Here is a 23723-nt window from a genome sequence, read left to right on the forward strand (position 1 = left end):
CATTGGAGGGAGCCGGGTTTTCTCCTGGACTATACTGGGTGATGTCCTCATCTTCTACTTTCCAGTCTGGAGACAAAGTGAGACAATCCTCAGAGGTTTTCATCATCTCCAGGCCATGGACTAAAATACAAAGACAAAGAGGATTACTAGACAGGAGCTGATTGGTTCCCCCAAACCAGGACTCCGCCCACATCAGGCAGCTTGGTCTCTGAGGAGCTTACAATTCCACCCTCAAGGGAACTAGGAAATGGCTCCTCTGATCTCCTACCAGGTCATTTCTTTATTCATGGACCTTAGTCAGAGAGTGAGGAAACAACCAGAACTGTCTTTTATAGGAGGGACAGTGATGAGGGGATTATAGGACGAGGGTCCCCACCCCCTCTATCACTCATCACCATCTTCCCAACACAAGAAGTACTGCACTTCCCTATTTACTCCATGATTTAGTCATGAAGAACAGCGGGGCTGAGCCCCACCAGAGGTCAGAGAGTGAGGATGGGGGGAGAACAACCAAGATGAAGACTGGACTGATCCTGAAGACCACCATCATTGGGGTATTGACTCCTCCCTCATTATCACTTTCTGTTTAAGGGTCCAAAGTTGGAGGATGTTATCACATTATTATCACCATGTAAAAGTCTGTGCTCCAATCACATCATCTGATATATAATGTGCAGCTGGGAGGAAATGGGGGTAACAAGAGAATCCATATTATGTGTATATATAGCAGTGGGGGGAGGGGGGAGAGCAGAAGTCAGGAGTATGGAATGTACAATATAGAGTATATAGTGCAGGGGTCAGGAGTATGTAATGTACAACATAGAGTATATAGTGCAGGGGTCAGGAGTATGTAATGTACAACATGGAGTATATAGTGCAGGGGTCAGGAGTATGTAATGTACAACATAGAGTATATAGTGCAGGGGTCAGGAGTATGTAATGTACAACATAGAGTATATAGTGCAGGGGTCAGGAGTATGTAATGTACAATATAGAGTATATAGTGCAGGGGTCAGGAGTATGTAATGTACAACATGGAGTATATAGTGCAGGGGTCAGGAGTATGTAATGTACAACATAGAGTATATAGTGCAGGGGTCAGGAGTATGTAATGTACAACATAGAGTATATAGTGCAGGGGTCAGGAGTATGTAATGTACAACATGGAGTATATAGTGCAGGGGTCAGGAGTATGTAATGTACAACAAAGTATATAGTGCAGGGGTCAGGAGTATGTAAGGTACAACATAGAGTATATAGTGCAGGGGTCAGGAGTATGTAATGTACAACATAGAGTATATAGTACAGAGGTCAGGAGTATGTAATGTACAACAGAGTATATAGTGCAGGGGTCAGGAGTATGTAATGTACAACATAGAGTATATAGTACAGAGGTCAGGAGTATGTAATGTACAACAGAGTATATAGTGCAGGGGTCAGGAGTATGTAATGTACAACAGAGTATATAGTGCAGGGGTCAGGAGTATGTAATGTACAACATAGAGTATATAGTGCAGGGGTCAGGACTATGGAATGTTCAACAAAGAGTATATAGTGCAGGGGTCAGGACTATGGAATGTTCAACATAGAGTATATAGTGCAGTGGTCAGGAGTATGTAATGTACAACATAGAGTATATAGTGCAGGGGTCAGGAGTATGTAATGTACAACATAGAGTATATAGTGCAGGGGTCAGGAGTATGTAATGTACAACACAGAGTATATAGTGCAGAGGTCAGGAGTATGGAATGTACAACATATAGTATATAGTGCAGGGGTCAGGAGTATGTAATGTACAACAGAGTATATAGTGCAGGGGTCAGGAGTATGTAATGTACAACAGAGTATATAGTGCAGGGGTCAGGAGGATGTAATGTACAACATAGAGTATATAGTGCAGGGGTCAGGACTATGGAATGTACAACATAGAGTATATAGTGCTGGGGTCAGGACTATGGAATGTACAACATAGAGTATATAATGCAGGGGTCAGGAACATGGAATGTACAACATATAGTATATAAGGCAGGGGTCAGGAGTATGTAATGTACAACATGGAGTATATAGTGCAGGGGTCAGGAGTATGTAATGTACAACATACAGTGGATATAAAACATCTGCACACTCCTGTGAAAATGTCGGGTTTCTGTGATGTAAAAAAAATTAGATAAAGATAAATAATTTCAGAACTTTTTCCACCTTTAATGTGACCTATAAACTGTACAACTCAGTTGAACAAACTGAAATCGTTTAGGGGGAATTAAGAATAAAAAATGAAATTAATCTGGTTGCATAAGTGAGCACACCCTTACACTAATCCTTTGTTGAAGCCCCTTTTGATGTGATTCCAGCACTCAGTCTATTTGGGGAGGAGTCTATCAGCACGGCACATCCTGACTTGGCAATATTTGCCCGCTCTTCCTTGCAGAAACACTCCAAATCTGTCAGATTGTGTGTCATCTCCTGCGCACAGCCCTCTTCAGATCACCCCACAGATTGTCTATCGGATTCAGGTCTGGGCTCTGGCTGAGACATTCCAAATCTTCCATCTTCTTCTGGTGAAGCCGTTCCTTTGTGGATTTGGATGGATGCTTTGGGTGGTTGTCATGCTGAAAGGTGAAGCTCCTCTTTGTTCAGCTTTCTAGCAGAAGCCGGAAGGTTTTGTGCCGATATTGACTGGTATTTGGACCTGTTCATAATTCCCTCTACCTTGACTAAGGCCCCATTTCCAGCTGAAGAAAAACAGCCCCAAAGCATGATGCTGCCACCACCATGCTTCACAGTGGGTATTCTGTTCTTCTGGTGGTGTGCAGTGTTGTTTTTGTGCCAAACATATCTTTTGGAATTATGGCCAAAAAGATCAACCTTGGTGTCATCAGACCAGAACACATCTCTCCACATGCTTCTGGGAGACTTCAGATGTGTTTTTCTAGAATGTAGCCGGGCTTGGATGGTTTTCTTCCTAAGAAAAGTCTTCCGTCTTCCACTCTACCCCATAGACCAGACATATGAAGAACACGGAGATTGTTGTCACATGGACCACACAGCCAGGACTTGCCACATATTCCTGCAGCTCCTTTCATGTTGCTGTAGGCCTCTTGGCCGCCTCCCAGACCTGTGTTCTTCTCATCTTTTCATCCATTTTGGAGGGACATCCAGTTCTTGGCGATGTCACTGTTGGTGATGTCACTGTTGGCGAGGTCACTGTTGGCGAGGTCACTGTTGGCGAGGTCACTGTTGGTGATGTCACTGTTGGCGATGTCACTGTTGGTGATGTCACTGTTGGTGATGTCACTGTTGGCGAGGTCACTGTTGGTGAGGTCACTGTTGGCGAGGTCACTGTTGCACCATATTCTCTCCACTTGATGATGACTGTCTTCACTGTGTTCCATGGTCTCCTAGATTGTAAGCTCCAAAGAGCAGGGCCCTTGAACCCCTCGTGTTCTGTTACTGTCCTGTCTCATGTACCATCCCCCACTATAATGTACAGTGCGAGGCAAACCTTCTGCCGCTATATAAATACTGTATAATAATAATAATGGTACATCTAATGTCTTGGGAATTCTTTTGTTCCCTTCTCCTGACTGATACCTTTTAACAATGAGATCCCTGTGATGCTTTGGAAGCTCCCTGCATACCGTGGCTTTTGCTGAAGGATGCGACTAAGAAAATGTCAGGAAAGACCGACTAGAACAGCTGAACTTTATTTGTGTTTCATCAGAGGCACTTTAAATGATGGCGGGTGTGTACTGACTCCTATTTAACATGATTGTGAGTGTGATTGCTTCATTCTGAACACAGCTACATCCCCAGTAATAAGAGGGTGTGCACACTTATGCAACCACATTATTTTAGTATTTTTTGTTTTCTTCCCCCCTAAAAGATATCAGTTTGTTTTTCAATTCAGTTGTTTATAGCATGCATTAAAAGGTGGAAAAGTTCTGAAATTATTTATCCTTGTCTAATTTTTTACATCACAGAAACCTGACATTTTAACAGGGGTGTATATCCACTGTACAGTATATAGTGCAGAGGTCAGGAGGATGTAATGTACAACATGGAGTATAGTGCAGGGGTCAGGAGTATGTAATGTACAACATAGAGTATATAGTGCAGGGATCAGGAGGATGTAATGTACAACATAGAGTATATAGTGCAGGGGTCAGGAGTATGTAATGTACAACATAGAGTATATAGTGCAGGGGTCAGGAGTATGTAATGTACAACATGGAGTATAGTGCAGGGGTCAGGAGTATGTAATGTACAACATAGAGTATATAGTGCAGGGATCAGGAGGATGTAATGTACAACATAGAGTATATAGTGCAGGGGTCAGGAGTATGTAATGTACAACATAGAGTATATAGTGCAGGGGTCAGGAGTATGTAATGTACAACATCGAGTATATAGTGCAGGGGTCAGGAGTATGTAATGTACAACATAAAGTATATAGTGCAGGGGTCAGGAGTATGTAATGTACAACATAGAGTATATAGTGCAGGGGTCAGGAGTATGTAATGTACAACATAAAGTATATAGTGCAGGGGTCAGGAGTATGTAATGTACAACATAGAGTATATAGTGCAGGGGTCAGGAGGATGTAATGTACAACATAAAGTATATAGTGCAGGGGTCAGGAGTATGTAATGTACAACATAGAGTATATAGTGCAGGGGTCAGGAGGATGTAATGTACAACATAGAGTATATAGTGCAGGGGTCAGGAGTATGTAATGTACAACATAGAGTATATAGTGCAGGGGTCAGGAGTATGTAATGTACAACATAGAGTATATAGTGCAGGGGTCAGGAGTATGTAATGTACAACATGGAGTATATAGTGCAGGGGTCAGGAGTATGTAATGTACAACATAGAGTATATAGTGCAGGGGTCAGGAGTATGTAATGTACAACATAGAGTATATAGTGCAGGGGTCAGGAGTATGTAATGTACAACATAGAGTATATAGTGCAGGGGTCAGGAGTATGTAATGTACAACATAGAGAATATAGTGCAGGGGTCAGGAGTATGTAATGTACAACATAGATTATATAGTGCAGGGGTCAGGAGTATGTAATGTACAATATAAATTATATAATGTAATGGTCAGGACTCATAATATTGGTATTCAGTAATTTAAGGTCCTTAAAGGGTTGCTTGCCTCCCATCTCCTGAGACTGCACTCAGTGACTTGGGGCTGAGACACTACAGACATATCCCTCCACCCGGCACAGCCAGCAGATAACAGAGAAGGTCCCCTGGAGGAGTCAGGCACAAGGCAGGAGACCCCAGTCACATGTCCTGGGTGCCTACATTATGCAATGCTTAGAGTAAAAATCAACATTTTGCTGCCAGCTGAACCCCAGAACCTCCATAAATCCAGTCTAGAGACATAAATTGTGTCTGCAGCACAGAGAAGGAAGATTATCCGAGAGAAATCCAGGAATACAGGATGGGGAACACAGCTCAGGAAAGTGACCAGGGGATTACAGGCTGATATCACCCAGTCCCCGCCCTACTCTGGACCAATCAGTGAGCAGTATGGGTGGAGGAATGGATTTAGTGTTCATGACCCACCTGTGCTGATCTCTGTAGGAGTGTCCTCCTCTATAAATGTCCCCGTTATTCCATCCTCCTCCATAGACTGCTGATCATCCCTCACATACGCCTCCTCTTCTTCTGCTTTCACCTCAAATTCTATATCGATTGGATCTCCACTCTAAATCAAGGAAATGAGAGAAAATATCATCTGTAAAATGTAAGATTTATGATTGTGACATCACACACAAAATCCACACATTGTCTCCCTTCACAGAAGCAGATCACATGTGATATGTGGGTACATTTCCCCTAAATACCGCATGCCATCCTGAAACTGTCCATTTCCTATCCCGTGTTGCGGTATTGACCACAAACACTGAACACGCTCAGTAAATACCGCATGAACAGGCGTTACATTCACAGAAGGAAATAAAGAATGAAATGCATGCGGTCATTAATTAGTGGTGGAGACATGCGGCATTCAGGAAATGTGTACTGCTTGGGAAAGAGTGGGCGGCCGCTGGCATCCTTAACAACCAGTAAACAACATGGTTGTTAGGGAGCGAGCGGCTGCCGCATCCAAACCAACCGATAAATCTAAAAAAAAAGAATTACCAGCAAGGAAATATTAAGAAAATGGCGTAGGATTCCCTCCTTGGGGGGTCTAGTATGGATTTTGAAAGGGGGCCCCTTGCCAAAATGAAAGAAATACATACCAGACCCCTATCTGAGCATGCAGCACAGCAAATCAGAAAAGGGGGGACAAGCAAGTGACCCCCCCCTCCAGAAACATACCAGGCCACGTGCCCATAACATGGAGTGGATGCTCTGGGGCGGGGGGGGGAGCTTTGCTCCCCCAGAGCACCTTGTCCATGTTGATGGAGACAAGGGACTGTTCCCTACAACCCAGCCTAGTGGCTGTGGGGGTTTGCAGGCAGGAGACTTACAAAAAGTAACAAGGGGGCCCTCAGATCCCTCACCCCATGTGAATGAGTATGGGGTACATGGTACCCCTAATTATTCGCCCCAAAAAAGTATTCTGTTATATAGACAGCAGGCAGTTTTTGACAAGTCCTTTATTAACCACTTGCCTACCAGGCACTTATACCCCCTTATTTACCAGGCCAATTTTCAGCTTTCAGCGCTGCCGCACTTTGATTGACAATTGCGCGGTCATGCAACATTGTACCCATATGAAATTTTGATCATTTTTTTCTCACAAATAGAGCTTTCTTTTGGTGGTATTTAATTGCCACTGGGCGCTTTACTTTTTGCGCTATAAATAAAAAAAGTGCAAAAAATTTTTATTATAAAATTTTTCAAACAGGTATTTTTTCTCCTTCACTGATGTGCATTGATGAGGCGGCACTGATAGGCGGCACTGATAGGTGACACTGATGATGGGTACTGATAGACGGCACTGACTGGCATCACTGCTGGGCACTGACTGGCACAACCCCTGGGCACTGACTGGTGGCACTGCTGGGCGGCACTGGTGGGTGGCACTGGTGGGTGGGCACAGGTGGGTGGCACTGGTGGGTGGCACTTCTGGGCACAGGTAGGTGGCACTTCTGGGCACAGGTGTGTGACACTGCAGAGTGGCACAGGTGGGTGCACTGCTGGGCACAGGTGGGTGCACTGCTGGGCACAGGTGGGTGATCTGCTGGGCACAGGTGGGCGGAGCTAGTGGGCGCACTGCTGGGCACAGGTGGGTGCACTGCTGGGCACAGGTGGGCGGAGCTAGTGGGCGCACTGCTGGGCACAGGTGGGCCGAACTTACGGGTGGCACTGCTGGGCACCGATCATCAGGGCACTGATCATCAGTGTCCTGATGATCGGTGCCGATCCCCGCTCTGACAACTGCCGGTTCTCGGCAGTACTTTCCTCACGATCTGACAGCGTGAGGAAAGTGCAGCCGAGAACCGGCACTTGCATTTCCCTGTGATCAGCGTGTCATTGGACACCGCTGATCACGTGGTAAAAGGCCGCTGGGATCGGCCTTTTACCACATCACGTGATCAGCTGTGTCCGTAGGACACAGCGATCACGGAGATCGCCGGGTGCGCGCCCCCTGGGGCGCGCAGGAGAGCGCGTTCTGGGGGGACGTCATATGACGTCCACCCAGAACTGGCCGGCCGCAGTGAAGCCGTCATTCGGCTATCTGCGGTCGGCTACTAGTTAAAAAAGAAAAATAAAGCAAAATGTCCCCCCCGGTGTAGATCCATCATCAATCACGATGCTCGCTGTCACGGAAAGAAAAGCTCCGCTCCCAATGAAGACTCCCCTCTGTCTGACAGCTCTGCTGCCTCCTGCCACTAAATATACTAAGAGACGGTGTCACTCGGTGACGTCACTGACTGAGGCATGTTGTATTGGTGATGTCACTGACCGGGGCATGTTGTATTGGTAACGTCACTGACCGGGGCATGTTGTATTGGTGATGTCACTGACCGGGGCATGTTGTATTCGTGACGTCACTGACCGGGGCATGTTGTATTGGTGACGTAACAAGAGGGCAAGGCCACCCAGTGACGTCACAGGGTAGTAGCATTCCTTAGTTTATTTAGAAGTGGGAGGCGACAAAGCTGTCAGATGTCAGGAGGGGAGCTTTGTTTTTTCAGCGATGACAGCGAGTATCGTGATTGGATCATCGATGGATCTACATCAGGGGGATATTGCTCTTTATTTTTGTTTTGTCAAAAATTTATGCCAGTGTTTTTTTTTACACTACACTGTTTGGTGAATGAATAGGGGTACTATGTACTCTAAACTCATTCACATTGTGGGGGGGCGGGATCTGGGGGCCTCCATGTTAAAGGTGGCTTCCAGATTCCAATAAGTCCCCCACCCAAAGCCCCCCCACAACCACTGCCCAGGGTTGTGAAGAAGGGACCCTTGTCCCCATCGCCATGGGGACAAGGTGCTTTTGGGGGCGCAGAGTGCCCCTGCCCTGAAGCACCCACCCCATGTTGAGAATATGTGGCCTGGTATGGTTCAGGAGGAAGGTGGGCACTCACTAAGGGTCTGGTATTGATTTTGGAGGGGAACTCACTCCTTTAATTTTATTTTTTTGGCATCGGGGTTCCCCTCAAAATCCATACCAGACCTGTCACAGCTGTCAGCAGGGAACTTGGCGGCCGTCCGCTCCTTGTTTACTGGTTGTTGGGGACACTGGCGGCTGCCCTCTCCTTAACAACAAGCTATTTACAAGTGTTGCTATGGACACCAGTGGTAAATTACCCGCAGGCTTCACTACTAAAAAACAGAATGCAGCATCTTACTACATACTGGGATACGGGAAGATACCGCTTTGTGATTGGAGCCCATAGTCTCTACAAGTCCATGTTCTAGATTCTCCATCCCACCAACCTTGTAATAGTGAGGGATGGTGTGACCTTCCTGTGTGGAATCCCGGGAATACAGAGGACGGGGACATCTCTCTGGTGGGTTCCTGGTATTAGGTGGCTCCATCATCTCCTTGTGTCCTTCTGAAAACTCCTCCATCACTCCATACTCCTCATCCTCCTCTTTATACTCTTCTTTAACATCAATATTATCATCCCCGAGGATTCCACTCTGAAAGATATAATAAAACATTCATTGTAACAAACATGCTGTGTATAAATCACAACTACCAATAATTGTCATCATCTACCTGATGATGGTGAGGGATGGTGTGACCTTCCTGTGTGGAATCCCGGGAATACAGAGGACGGGGACATCTCTCTGGTGGGTTCCCATGACTGGATCCATCTGTAGGAAACACACACACTGACTGAATCCATTGTTTCTATGTGTTTATCAGATGATGGGGGATCTAGGTGGATCCTCCGTACTGCTCTCTCCTTTACAATAAAGTCTCCTCTTACCCGGTGATGTGAGGGGCGGCTGATTGTCCATCATGACGTCCTTGTAGAGATCCTTGTGTCCTTCTAAATACTCCCACTCCTCCATGGAGAAATAGACAGTGACACCCTGACACCTTATAGGAACCTGACACACACAATGATACAGTCACCATCCAGACACATCCCTTGTCTGTTACTGGAGAATGTCCCAGAATTCCCGGCACCGCTCACCTCTCCTGTCAGCAGCTCCATCATCTTCTTGGTGACTTCTAGAATCTTCTGTGTCTTCTGTCTTGTAGGGATCAGGGATGGAGGTGGGGGGATGGTGATGGGATTCTGGATTCTCGAGGATCTTGTGGTCATACGATGAGATCTCCTGCTGGTGTCATTGTCGGTAGATTTCTTCATGACTCCTGTACAGTTCTGTGTGATACAAATATAAGTCTCACTCTCCCATAATCCCTCACTTCTATGGTCAGTTCTAGATTTATTCTCCAGGGATTGGCCACAATGTGCCGACTCAGCAAAGGACAGACATCTCCATCCAATGATATGATGACAATGGGGTCAGATTTATAGCTCCTTCTAGAAGTCATATAATAGAGTCACTAATGGTTTACTAGTAAGGCTCACTGACCCACCAGGAAATGTCACCCATGGATTTAGTGGTCAGTGGGCGTGGCATGCTGGTAATCATGGGTCTCTCTGATTGGACTAAAGCTGAGATTGTTCTCTTCTATAACCAATGCCGCCATCTTGTGCTATAACCAAATCTCATAGAGTCCGGACACTTTATGTATTCATAGTACTTGTGTGGATGTCGTTATTGATTACAGAACATCAGAAGACTTCAAGTGACTCTGAATCCCTCCCAGTGTACAGCCGAGTCAGATTTAACCCCTTCATTACACTCACCTCTCCAGTCAGCAGGCTGAGGATCTCCAGGGTGAGCTTCAATATCGTCTCATTCCGGGGAAATTCCTTCCTTACAATCTTCACAAAACCCAAAGTCTGCTGATTGTCCATCATGACGTCCTTGTAGAGGTCCTTGTGTCCTTCTAAATACTCCCACTCCTCCATGGAGAAATAGACAGTGACACCCTGACACCTTATAGGAACCTGACACACACAATGATACAGTCACCATCCAGACACATCCCTTGTCTGTTACTGGAGAATGTCCCAGAATTCCCGGCACCGCTCACCTCTCCTGTCAGCTGATGGACCATCATGGTGGTCAGTTCCAGAATCTTCTGCTCTTTCTCCCTCTCAGGTATCAGAGAATGAGATGGAGGCACCATGGTGAGGTTCTGGGTTCTGCTCCATCCTCCTGAGATTGGCTCCCCACTAGACTTCTTCTTTACAACATAATCCTACAGATCAGGAGACAAATAAAACATCAATCACCTGACATCATCTAAATGTGTGCAAAAATAAAATGGTCTATTGACCAGAATAGACAAGAGTGATGTCATGTGACCTCCCAGAATCCTCCTCACCTCTCCGGTCAGGTCTGTGTTTTATTAATAGAGATAAGAGTGATGTCATGTGACCTCCCAGAATCCTCCTCACCTCTCCGGTCAGGTCTGTGTTTTATTAATAGAGATGAGAGTGATGTCATGTGACCTCCCAGAATCCTCCTCACCTCTCCGGTCAGTGTTTTTTTAATACAGATCAGAGTGATGTCATGTGACCTCCCAGAATCCTCCTCACCTCTCCGGTCAGCAGGTAGATGATCTCCAGGGTGAGGTTTAGTATCTTCTCAGTCATGTGACTCCGGTCCTCCTCCATCCTCATTGGTGCCATCATGTGATCTATACAGGTCTCCTTGTAGACGGATAACTTTGGGAAATGAAAGTAAGAATGATTTGGATGGTATTGGTCACACAATAATAGGATGTGGATGTGAGGGGGGAATAGGAGGGTTGCTGGACATTGAAGAATTACTCCCCCCATGGGAAGACATTTTGTTTGGACTGTTTAGTGTTTACTACAATTTTGAGGTCCGGGGCCCCTTTTCTCTGTTGGGTTTGTTTGGTCTCTGAACTGGTTTTGATGAGTATTAGATCTGCAGACAAGGAATGATAAATCTGATCCTTCCTATGACTAGTTTGCTCTGAGGCAGTGCTGTGAGGTCAATGTCGGCTCATCATGCAGGGATGGTCACTTTACATCACCCGACGCCCGGGACATGTAGTTCCAGGTAAAGTATTTTCTTTTAATCTTTATCCCTAATGCGGGCAAGCCGCAGGGCTCTCCTTTCAGGTGCCAGCCTCTGCCACCCCGTGTGTGTGAACCTCTCCTGTACCTACTATGCTTCCCCGGCTCTGCTTGCCCATCTGTGGGCCCGGGTCAGCGGGTGTCGGAGGGTAGAGGGGATGGAGGAGAGCGGACACGTTCACTCCCATCTTGTCCTGACCCAGAAGTGACGTTATGACAGATTTCCCGACCATCGAGGCCGGCAAAGAATGTAATGCGGTGCGATGTGCACTACATTACATCCAATGGAGTACAGAGGAGACATTGGGGGTCTTTTAGACCCTGGATGTCTCAATAAAGAGAACCTGTCATCAAAAGTCATCACATAGAGGACTTTGTCCCCTCAAGTAAAAATGTTTTTTTAAATGCAAACAATTAAAGTTACACCCAAGTACATAACTCCTCCCTTTAAAAAATTTTAAGGCCCCCCCACCCCCACATACTGTATATGCACACCCAAACGTAAGAGCACACACTGGAGCGCCTACACGTGATAACATTGATTGTGATACACGTTACATATCGCCGGTCACACCAGAATGAGAGGATAATTCTAGGAGCAGACCTCCTCCGTACTCTATACTGATGACCTAGAAGGGGCTATAAATGTGTCACCTATAGATAATACCGGGACTAAAGGTTGTCACCATTTCAGCACACACAACTTAAGGTTTGACATGTTGGATATCTATTTACTCGCTGCAACCTCGGCTTTTATATTTTTACACATAAATGGGTCATTTATTGCTTTTTTGTGCCCTGAAATCAGCTTAAGTGTATTTTTTAATGAAATTTGGCATTTCCTAGACTTTGTGATAATATTTTGTGACATAAAATATTGGAACTATTTTATTCTCTAAAGTCTTTACTTTCAGAAAATCGATATTTGGGGGGTTTTGTGTCATCTTCAGGATAAAATGATTTTTTAAATGTACAAAAAGTGCAAAAACGTCTCTGGGAGTGAAAGGGAGAAAAATAAGCCGGACACTCCCCTTTCCTGAGGAGCAGCCAATCGGTTCTCATTACACTGCAAGGTCTCTCCCCTCCCTGCTAGTCCCGGGGTGCGGTGCTGGAGACAGGCGGGGGAGGGGAGGAGGAGATAAACAGAACAATGTTACACATATTACACATTTGAGTTGCTATAAAGCCCCTTTCATTTTTCTAAACCCCCAACATTCCTAAAAGAGCCTCAGATTTATATACATTTGTTGTAAATAGGAAATAACATCTTATTACCTCCTCTGCTGCCACTTCCACCAATGTCTCCTCTATACTTCTTCCCGCCTCACCTCTCATCTGGAACTTCCTGTCTGTCCCTGACATCACTTCCTGTCTGTGCCTGACATCACTTCCTGTCTGTACCTGACATCACTTCCTGTCTGTATTCCATAGAGACTTCCTGTGTGAGTATAGGTGAGATCCCCACCTTGTGGAGTTCAGAGGAACTGCAGCCCCGAGATCCATCCCATAATCCCCCTTCCTGTATAATATGTACCTTACAGGGATACTACGGGAGATGAAACATTACTGAATAAAGGAAGAAGAAATAAATGTAACTCTTATGTAACCAACTGTTCAACAAACATCTCTTATTACATATAGAAAAGTCTTACAAACACAGAACACAAAATACAAATGTATAGCTAATGAGAGCGATCCCGCCAAACCTGATCCTTCTGGGGGGGACAATGCAAAATATATATCAATCCACTCATAATGACATCATCTTCTGGGAGTGTCTGCACATCCATCCATTTCATACACATTTCATTGTCTCAGAGGATCCCCTGCAGCCTATTAGCGCCCATTTCCCTTTCTATGTCTCAGCGGATCTCCTGCAGCCTATTAGCTCCCATTTCCCTTTCTATGTCTCAGCAGATCTCCTGCAGCCTATTAGCTCCCATTTCCCTCTCTATGTCTCAGCAGATCTCCTGCAGCCTATTAGCTCCCATTTCCCTTTCTATGTCTCAGCAGATCTCCTGCAGCCTATTAGCTCCCATTTCCCTCTCTATGTCTCAGCGGATCTCCTGCAGCCTATTAGCTCCCATTTCCCTCTCTATGTCTCAGCGGATCTCCTTCAGCCTATTAGCACTCATTTCCCTCTCTATGTCTCAGCGGATCTCCTGCAGCCTATTAGCACCCATTTCCCTCTCTACGTCTCAGCGGATCTCCTGCAGCCTATTATCACCCATTTCCCTCTCTACGTCTCAGCGGATCTCCTGCAGCCTATTGGCTCCCATTTCCCTCTCTACGTCTCAGCGGATCTCCTGCAGCCTATTGGCATCCATTTCCCTCTCTACGTCTCAGCGGATCTCCTGCAGCCTATTAGCACCCATTTCCCTCTCTACGTCTCAGCGGATCTCCTGCAGCCTATTGGCACCCATTTCCCTCTCTATGTCTCAGCTGATCTCCTGCAGCATATTAGCACCCATTTCCCTCTCTATGTCTCAGCTGATCTCCTGCAGCCTATTAGCACCCATTTCCCTCTCTATATTTCAGCGGACCTCCTGCAGCCTATTAGCACCCACTTCCATCTATATGTCTCAGCGGATCTCCTGCAGCCTATTAGCACCCATTTCCCTCTCTATGTCTTGGCAGATCTCCTGCAGCCTATTAGCACCCATTTCCCTCTCTATGTCTCAGCGGATCTCCTGCAGCCTATTAGCTCCCATTTCCCTCTCTATGTCACACATTACAACAAGCAGCCACAAAGGTAAATGTAAAATAAAAGCAGAGAGGGAGAGAAGGCTGATAAAGCAGCTCATCGATGAGAGGTACATAAGAACATACAATGTCAATACAAAACAGTGACATGGCCATCAATCACAAACGATCGGAGCAGACAGATCGGTGTCATAGGTGTCCCGTGGGTCCTGAACTGCCTCCAGCGCAGGGACAGTAGCAGGGTGTAAAGCAGGTAGGTACTCCAACTTTCTCATTTCTGCTCTGACCTTCATCAGTGCCGGTAACATGGGGGACATAGAAGACAGCCAATGCATGGGAATGGTTCTCCTGGCTGCCCTCAGAATGGAGGTGGAAAGTTTCCTCGCACATTTAGAGAGACCCAAAAAGGTAGACCCAACAGAAAGTAAATGGGCTCAAAAGGGACAGGAGCCCGCAGAAGTAACCACAATGGGGTAAGGACCTCCTCCAAAAGGGTGCAATGGACCGGCAATCCCAAAAAATGTGGAAAAGAGTGTCAGTTTCCGTCCCACAACACCAGCAAACAGAGGAAACATTCGGGTTACTATCATGGAGAACCTCAGGGGTCCGATACCAAAACATGGGGGTCTTAGAAGGATTTTCTGTATACATTACACACACAGAAGATTTAGAAGAGGCCTCCCAAATCCTACTCCATTGATCCAACCCAATATCACATTGAAGGAAACGGGACCATTTACACATATAAAGGGGAGAACCAATAGAAAAAGGGCGACATCTACAAGCAATGTATACGTAGCGGAAATGATGTCCCGGTGGTGTGGGCCTTGGATGCAGATATGATCTAAAGGGGTAGGTTGTTCAAGAGTCAGAGAAGAGGCTTTGGAGGCAAAAATGTGTTGTATCTGTAGATAAAATACTGATGGGGTGGAATGCGAGCAGCTTTTTGAATGTCAGGGAAGGATTTAAGGTTGTGAATTACGGGATTGACCAAATGTCACAATTGGAATAGATAAGCCTCAGCCCAAGGATGGACTCGACCAATGGCCAGACTATCTGGGAGACGTGGATTAAAAATGATGTTGGTCAAGGGGGAACACTTGGGCCCAAATTTACTATTGCGTGTGGGCGCATTTCTGTGGGCTAGCGTCTACTTTTTAACCGCGAGCGTCTACTTTTAGACGGCAAAGACATTTACTAAAGAAAGCATCTAAGAAGTAGACGCCAAATCGAATTTACTAACGAGACACAGTCCAGGAAGCAGACCCAAAAAGCAGACGTGCTAAGAGGCACATCTAACACCATGAAAAATCACTGCAGAGACATGTTTCCATTGACATTTGCTTTGCCAAATATCAGGACTTCACTTTTAACAATATCTGACATTTAAAAAAATTTTTACAATGTGTAAATAGTACTCTTTTTTAAGGCTGCTCGTCAGATTAAAAAACTGGACGCTTTTCCAGCGGCTCTGGCTAATAGGAATGCGCATGTGCAGAACACATGTTAGACGTCTTCCGCGGGCGCTTTCTTTTTAGACGCTGTTCAATAGTAAATCTCTGTGTGGAGTCTACTGACAGATGGCAAAGATCACATCTCCTGTGTGTGGAGTCCTCTGACAGATGGCGAAGATCACGTCTCCTGTGTGTGGAGTCCTCTGACAGATGGCGAAGATCACGTCTCCTGTGTGTGGATTCCTCTGACAGCCGGCACTCGGTCGCGTCTCCTGTGTGTGGAGTCCTCTGACAGATGGCAAAGATCACGTCTCCTGTGTGTGGAGTCCTCTGACAGCCGGCACTCGGTCACGTCTCCTGTGTGTGGAGTCCTCTGACAGCCGGCACTCGGTCACGTCTCCTGTGTGTGGATTCCTCTGACAGCCGGCACTCGGTCACGTCTCCTGTGTGTGGAGTCCTCTGACAGCCGGCACTCGGTGGCGTCTCCTGTGTGTGGAGTCCTCTGACAGCCGGCACTCGGTCACGTCTCCTGTGTGTGGATTCCTCTGACAGCCGGCACTCGGTCACGTCTCCTGTGTGTGGAGTCCTCTGACAGCCGGCACTCGGTCGCGTCTCCTGTGTGTGGAGTCCTCTGACAGCCGGCACTCGGTCACGTCTCCTGTGTGTGGAGTCCTCTGACAGATGGCAAAGATTGTGTCTCCTGTGTGTGGAGTCCTCTGACAGCCGGCACTCGGTCACGTCTCCTGTGTGTGGAGTCCTCTGACAGCCGGCACTCGGTCACGTCTCCTGTGTGTGGAGTCCTCTGACAGATGGCAAAGATTGTGTCTCCTGTGTGTGGAGTCCTCTGACAGCCGGCACTCGGTCACGTCTCCTGTGTGTGGATTCCTCTGACAGCCGGCACTCGGTCACGTCTCCTGTGTGTGGAGTCCTCTGACAGCCGGCACTCGGTCGCGTCTCCTGTGTGTGGAGTCCTCTGACAGCCGGCACTCGGTCACGTCTCCTGTGTGTGGAGTCCTCTGACAGATGGCAAAGATCACATCTCCTGTGTGTGGAGTCCTCTGACAGCCGGCACTCGGTGGCGTCTCCTGTGTGTGGAGTCCTCTGACAGCCGGCACTTGGTCACGTCTCCTGTGTGTGGAGTCCTCTGACAGCCGGCACTCGGTCACGTCTCCTGTGTGTGGAGTCCTCTGACAGCCGGCACTCGGTGGCGTCTCCTGTGTGTGGAGTCCTCTGACAGCCGGCACTCGGTCACGTCTCCTGTGTGTGGAGTCCTCTGACAGATGGCAAAGATCACATCTCCTGTGTGTGGAGTCCTCTGACAGCCGGCACTCGGTGGCGTCTCCTGTGTGTGGAGTCCTCTGACAGCCGGCACTCGGTCACGTCTCCTGTGTGTGGAGTCCTCTGACAGCCGGCACTCGGTCACGTCTCCTGTGTGTGGAGTCCTCTGACAGCCGGCACTCGGTGGCGTCTCCTGTGTGTGGAGTCCTCTGACAGATGGCAAAGATCACATCTCCTGTGTGTGGAGTCCTCTGACAGCCGGCACTCGGTGGCGTCTCCTGTGTGTGGAGTCCTCTGACAGCCGGCACTCGGTCACGTCTCCTGTGTGTGGAGTCCTCTGACAGCCGGCACTCGGTCACGTCTCCTGTGTGTGGAGTCCTCTGACAGATGGCAAAGATTGTGTCTCCTGTGTGTGGAGTCCTCTGACAGCCGGCACTCGGTCACGTCTCCTGTGTGTGGAGTCCTCTGACAGCCGGCACTCGGTCACGTCTCCTGTGTGTGGAGTCCTCTGACAGCCGGCACTCGGTCACGTCTCCTGTGTGTGGATTCCTCTGACAGCCGGCACTCGGTCACGTCTCCTGTGTGTGGATTCCTCTGACAGCCGGCACTCGGTCACGTCTCCTGTGTGTGGAGTCCTCTGACAGCCGGCACTCGGTCGCGTCTCCTGTGTGTGGAGTCCTCTGACAGATGGCAAAGATCACATCTCCTGTGTGTGGAGTCCTCTGACAGCCGGCACTCGGTGGCGTCTCCTGTGTGTGGAGTCCTCTGACAGCCGGCACTCGGTCACGTCTCCTGTGTGTGGAGTCCTCTGACAGCCGGCACTCGGTCACGTCTCCTGTGTGTGGAGTCCTCTGACAGCCGGCACTCGGTCGCGTCTCCTGTGTGTGGAGTCCTCTGACAGCCGGCACTCGGTCGCGTCTCCTGTGTGTGGAGTCCTCTGACAGATGGCAAAGATCACATCTCCTGTGTGTGGAGTCCTCTGACAGCCGGCACTCGGTGGCGTCTCCTGTGTGTGGAGTCCTCTGACAGCCGGCACTCGGTCACGTCTCCTGTGTGTGGAGTCCTCTGACAGCCGGCACTCGGTCACGTCTCCTGTGTGTGGAGTCCTCTGACAGATGGCAAAGATTGTGTCTCCTGTGTGTGGAGTCCTCTGACAGCCGGCACTCGGTCACGTCTCCTGTGTGTGGATCCCTCTGACAGCCGGCACTCGGTCACGTCTCCTGTGTGTGGAGTCCTCTGACAGATGGCAAAGATTGTGTCTCCTGTGTTTAACAAACAGCACTCGGCATATCTTTCTGTATTCTAATTTGATTTCCTTAGTTCTAGTGATTCTATTTTTGTTTCTTATCCTTTTTAATTATTTCTGTAATGATTTTACTTTTTTCGAATGTCTATTTAATATTTATTTTGACAGTTGAATATAAAAAAAAAAGTCTGCAGATAAAAAAAAAAAAAATGCGTGGGGTCCTCCCTCCCATCCTTACCAAGCCCTTCGGGTCTGGTATGGATATTAAGGGGGAACTCCACGCCAAAATTTAAAAAAAAACAGCGTGGGGTTCCCCCTTAAATCCATACCAGACCCTTACCCGAGCATGCAGACCGGCAAGTCAGGAAAGGGGGGGGATGAGCGAGCGACCCCCCTCCTGAACCATACCAGGTCACATGCCCTCAACATGGGGGGTGCTTTGGGGCAGGGGGGCTCCCCCCCAAAGCACCTTGTCCCCATGTTGATGGGGACAAGGGCCTCTTCCCCACAACCCTGACCAGTGGTTGTGGGGGTCTGCGGGTGGGGGGCTTATCAGAATCTGGAAGCCTCCTTTAACAAGTGGGCCCCCAGATCCTGGCCCCCCCTACATGAATGAGTCTGCGGTACATGGTCCCTCGACTCATTCACAAAAAAACAAAGTGCTGTGTAAAAAAAACACAGTACAGGGTCTTTGACAAGTCCTTTATTAAAACAATGTCCCCCGAAGTAGATCCAACGTCAATCACGGCGGCGACCCGAAAAAAGAAAAAAAAAAGGTTCTGCTCCCGTCGGAGGCTTCCAGGCTTCTGAAAAAAGGTCCCACTGACAGCTCTTAAATAGGTTTTTTTTTTCTTTTTTCGGGTAGCCGCCATGATTGACGTTGGATCTACTTCGGGGGACATTGTTTTAATAAAGGACTTGTCAAAGACCCTGTACTGTGTTTTTTTTACACAACACTTTGTTTTTTTGTGAATGAATCGCAGGACCATGTACCGCAGACTCATTCACGTAGGGGGGGGGGCTGGGATCTGGGGGCCCCCTTGTTAAAGGGGACTTCCAGATTCTAATAAGCCCCCCACCCGCAGACCCCCACAACCACAGGCCAGGGTTGTGGGGAGGAGGCCCTTGTCCCCATCAACATGGGGACAAGGTGCTTTGGGGGGAGCCCCCTGCCCCAAAGCACCCCCCCATGTTGAGGGCATGTGGTCTGGTATGGTTCAGGAGGGGGGGCGCTCGCTCGTCCCCCCCTTTCCTGACCTGCCGGGCTGCATGCTCGGATAAGGGTCTGGTATGGATTTTGGGGGGAGCCCTATGCTGTTTTTTCTTTAATTTTGGCGTGGAGTTCCCCCTTAATATCCGTACCAGATCCGAAGGGCTTGGTATGGATGGGAGGGGGGGACCCCATGCCGGGTTTTTTTATTATTATGGTGCTGGTTTTTAAATGTTATTCTGGTTTTTTTTGGTCTTCACTATAGCTCAGAAATTCACCTGTCACTTCCCCCGGCTAAAAGAGAAAGTTTTGAGATTATTTCCTTAAAGGTAACAAGGTTGACTTTTAGTTAATTAAAATTCAGACATTTTTCTTTAACTTCGGGGAAAGTGACAGCTAAGCTTGTGAACTATAGTGAAGGACAAAAAAAGGCATTAGCCATTAGCATTGAAAATCAGCGCTGACATACACTTCGTATTGTGAAGCAAATGATTCAAACATTTATAAAACAACCAATTAATTTTAATGGTTTGGTAAACCGAGGTATGCCTGTATTAGTATTGCAATCCTTTGTATTGGGATACATAGAACCAACATACATGTGAATTGGCAACATAGCACAACATTTGTGTCACATGGGAGATATCTGGTAGTTATACTGACATTGCCCAGGGACTTAGGATTGATTCACAGCACAGAAATACAGGCTGGGTTAGCAATGTAGCTCCGTGGGTTAGTGGTTAGCACTACTACCTCACAACTCTAGGGTTGTCGGTTTGAATCCCAACCACGGCAAGGAAGTAGCATGATCTCTGTGTGTGGCTGTCTTCACATACATGTTCTGGCAGCATCTTTGCTTTCTGTCTAAATGATCCCTAGAATGTGAATTAGAATGAGGCCTTGTCTGTTCAAACACCTTCAAAGCTGCACCTAATGTGAATGTCATACAATGGGAGGAGATACTACTGGACTACTAATAGATTTGATAATGCTGGTTTACACTCCACCCCCTTTTGTGAAGGATTTGGCAAGCAAAGAGCTGAGAGAGAGATGAGTAAGAGATACATACCAGAGAGTGATAAAGAGAGCGAGAGATACATACTGAAGAGTGATAAAGAGAGACATGCAGAAGAGTGAGTGAGAGAGAGGAGTGAGACAAAGAGCGAGCGAGAGATACATACTGAAGAGTGATAAAGAGAAACACGCAGAAGAGTGAGTGAGAGAGAAGAGTGAGCCAGTGAGACAAAGAAAAGCGAGCGAGAGATACATACTGAAGAGTGATAAAGAGAGACATACAGAAGAGTGAGCGAGAGAGAAGAGCGAGCCAGTGAGACAAAGAAAAGCGAGCGAGAGATACATACTGAAGAGTGATAAAGAGAGACATACAGAAGAGTGAGAGAGAGAGAAAAGGCTTGGGTGGGGAATCCACACATCCAAATTGTTATAAATACTGGTGTGGAATTTCCCCCAAATGCATAGCAGACCCTTATCCCAGCAGGCAGGTACCGCACGCCTTCAAAGATTTATTTCCTTTTTTGATTTTCCTGCTTCGCTCACACTATATGCAATTGAAAATTGCGCTTTAAGTTGCCAATTTCACCGTTTTCTAGAAAATTTCAAACTAGTTGTGATTTCAATTGTGTGTAGCATTGTGATTTCTATGGGAGTCTAGATGTGAAATTGTTATTAAATGGCCAAAAAGTTCAACAAGAACTACCTTTGAACTCTCGCTGCAACAAATGGCGTATGTTACTCCCCTCACATTCACATTCATTATATCCAATATCAGGTACCATGTCAATGCACAAATCACACCTGAAATTGCACACCCTGGATGTGACTTGTCATGTGATTGGCATGGCCAGCAGCTTGCCCTTTGCATGGCAAATTGCACCCAATGTTACTGGGGGCCAACACCACTGTCACATCTAATACGATGCGGCAATTACCCAACTTACAGTGAAGTTGCACGAGTTCACAATCCAATTGGATGTGAATGGAGCCTACAGTGGCCAATAGGGTGCAACTTGGTCTACGATTTGCAAGTCGCATGTCATGCCAATTGCATGGCAATCGCAAACAATGTTACTGGGGGCCACCCGGTCACATTAAAGCAGATTTCTAAGTGGTGTTATTGACACCACAGTCACATCATGTGACTTACATTGATGTCACATGATTTCCAAGTCGGGGTACATGGTGATTTAAAGTGCAATTTGCAAGAAATCTGACAAAGATCTTGATCCCTTGAAAGTATGTGTACATGTAACTAAACTCTTCTTTAAACATAGATGAATCTATCCCAATATACAATAAAATAATACATAAATACAATTTGCAATAAAATAAATTGTAAAATAAAATAAAAATCCCAAAAAATTATATATCCAACTAAATGTTCCAAAAAATAATTGTCCAAAATGTCTCTGTAAAGATGTCTTTCCAAATTGCAAAGCAAACTCGTATCATCTGTAATCATCCAGTATGGAAATTCCACAATTCTTTGTGAACTTCAAAAAAATAAACTTCTGATAGTGTATTACCTTTATACTGAACATACATGTAAAATAGTGAAAACGTTTGTGTATTTGGTAGATTTTATATTAACTGTTAGTGTTTTTTTAGGGGTTGATTTTATTTATATATTATATTTTATTTAATTTATCTTATTATATATCATATTTATCATACTTTTATGAGATAGTTTGGGGGATATGGATCAGGTTGTGTGTGAGTAGATGTAGAATGTATTGATCTGGGAATGCATAGATTGACCAGTAGAGGGAGTCATCACCATAGGGGGTATAAGATTGTCATTGTATTGAATATCGGTCTGTTATATATTTATATATTATATAAGAAGGGTGTATATACATTGCTGCTATTTAGTTGGATTCACAGTATATGTTGATCCTTTTTAGCATTTTAATTACATGGGGATTTAGATGAGGTATGGGGGCGTGTACCTGTTAGGGGGAGTGGGGGGGTCATTAAGATGGAGTTTATGTTACAGTATAGGTACACAGTTATATGTTTCTAGTATAGATGCTGTGGGATTGCAGTGTTTGTATAGGGATTGCAGTGTTCATACAGGGATTGCAGTGTTTGTATAGGGATTGCAGTGTTCGTATAGGGATTGCAGTGCTCGTATAGGGATTGCAGTGTTCGTATAGGGATTGCAGTGCTCGTATAGGGATTGCAGTGTTCGTATAGGGATTGCAGTGTTCGTATAGGGATTGCAGTGCTCATATAGGGATCGCAGTGCTCGTATAGGGATCGCAGTGTTCGTATAGGGATCGCAGTGTTCGTATAGGGATTGCAGTGCTCGTATAGGGATTGCAGTGCTCGTACAGGGATTGCAGTGTTCGTACAGGGATTGCAGTGTTCGTATAGGGATTGAAGTGTTCGTATAGGGATTGCAGTGCTCGTATAGGGATTGCAGTGTTCGTATAGGGATTGTAGTGTTCGTATAGGGATTGCAGTGCTCGTACAGGGATTGCAGTGCTCGTATAGGGATTGCAGTGTTCGTACAGGGATTGCAGTGCTCATATAGGGATTGCAGTGTTTGTATAGGGATTGCAGTGCTCGTATAGGGAATGGGAATAAAGATATACATGCCACCATTTTTCCATAGAGTAAGATGGCGGATTCGATTTCCTGCCCTTGATGTGGGACAGAATATAAGGAACTGCCTCTCAGACATCTTGATCTCTTGTGAAAAAGTCCAGGAAGTGATGAAACATGTCAGGACACGTAACGTCTGAAGAACTCACGCAAAACCGGAAGTGTGGTGGTGGCCATTTTGGAAGTGGGAACATGCGGTTCTCTATACATAGGACTACACCTGAGCTGCTCTGAATGCTGGAAGCTGATATTCTTCAATTGTAATGTAAGATATTCAATAAATATTGACTTCTGTTACTATATAGCGCTGATTGTCTCCTATCTCACCTGATGAGGAATATGGAAGAGTGCCAACAGGAACATTAGGAAGCCTGGAGAGTGCGACTATCCCCTGAAAGCCTGGGATTTATTTCCAGAGGGGAATGATCCATTGTTGCCCCAGTTGGAGGAGAGCACTTTATTGTTCACTATTATTGAGTTTGTAGAGCTCACTATTAGAGATTTGGGTGATTCTCCATCCTCACTATTTGGAGGTGATCACGTTTCATCGTTTGGACTTGGAATGGTCACTCTTCTGATTCTTGTCACGAGTGTATTTA

At 46.4% G+C, this 23723-nt stretch overlaps 3 protein-coding genes across 3 annotated transcripts in view; 1 reads left to right on the forward strand and 2 right to left on the reverse strand.

The window, feature by feature from the left end:
• The window catches only part of LOC149462509 (uncharacterized), a 117835-nt gene that overhangs the window by 45319 nt on the left and 48793 nt on the right, over positions 1 to 23723 (forward strand). The window lies entirely within an intron of this gene.
• LOC149462511 (uncharacterized) overlaps positions 1 to 23723 on the reverse strand; it is a 49000-nt gene that overhangs the window by 1904 nt on the left and 23373 nt on the right. The window lies entirely within an intron of this gene.
• On the reverse strand, positions 103 to 23487 carry LOC149462512 (uncharacterized). Its single transcript, XM_089676819.1, has 4 exons — positions 23452 to 23487; positions 10305 to 10508; positions 9621 to 9812; positions 103 to 120 (listed from the first exon to the last, which is right to left on the reverse strand). Exons 1-4 carry the CDS (start codon positions 23485 to 23487, stop codon positions 103 to 105), a joined length of 450 nt encoding a protein of 149 aa, XP_089532945.1.

Source organism: Staurois parvus, unplaced genomic scaffold (genome assembly GCF_062004578.1).
Source record: "Staurois parvus isolate SC_StPar_1 unplaced genomic scaffold, SC_StPar_1.0 ptg000174l, whole genome shotgun sequence".
Taxonomy (NCBI): Eukaryota; Metazoa; Chordata; class Amphibia; order Anura; family Ranidae; genus Staurois; species Staurois parvus.

Excerpts from the sequence above, each read along its gene's own strand:
- LOC149462512 (XM_089676819.1), bottom strand. The coding sequence starts at position 23,487 with ATGTTCCTGTTGGCACTCTTCCATATTCCTCATCAG. Across the intron at positions 10,509-23,451 it reads TCTTCCATATTCCTCATCAG|GTTCCTATAAGGTGTCAGGG; the intron begins GTGAGATAGGAG and ends TGTGTGTGTCAG. Across the intron at positions 9,813-10,304 it reads TCAGCCTGCTGACTGGAGAG|AACTGTACAGGAGTCATGAA; the intron begins GTGAGTGTAATG and ends TGTATCACACAG.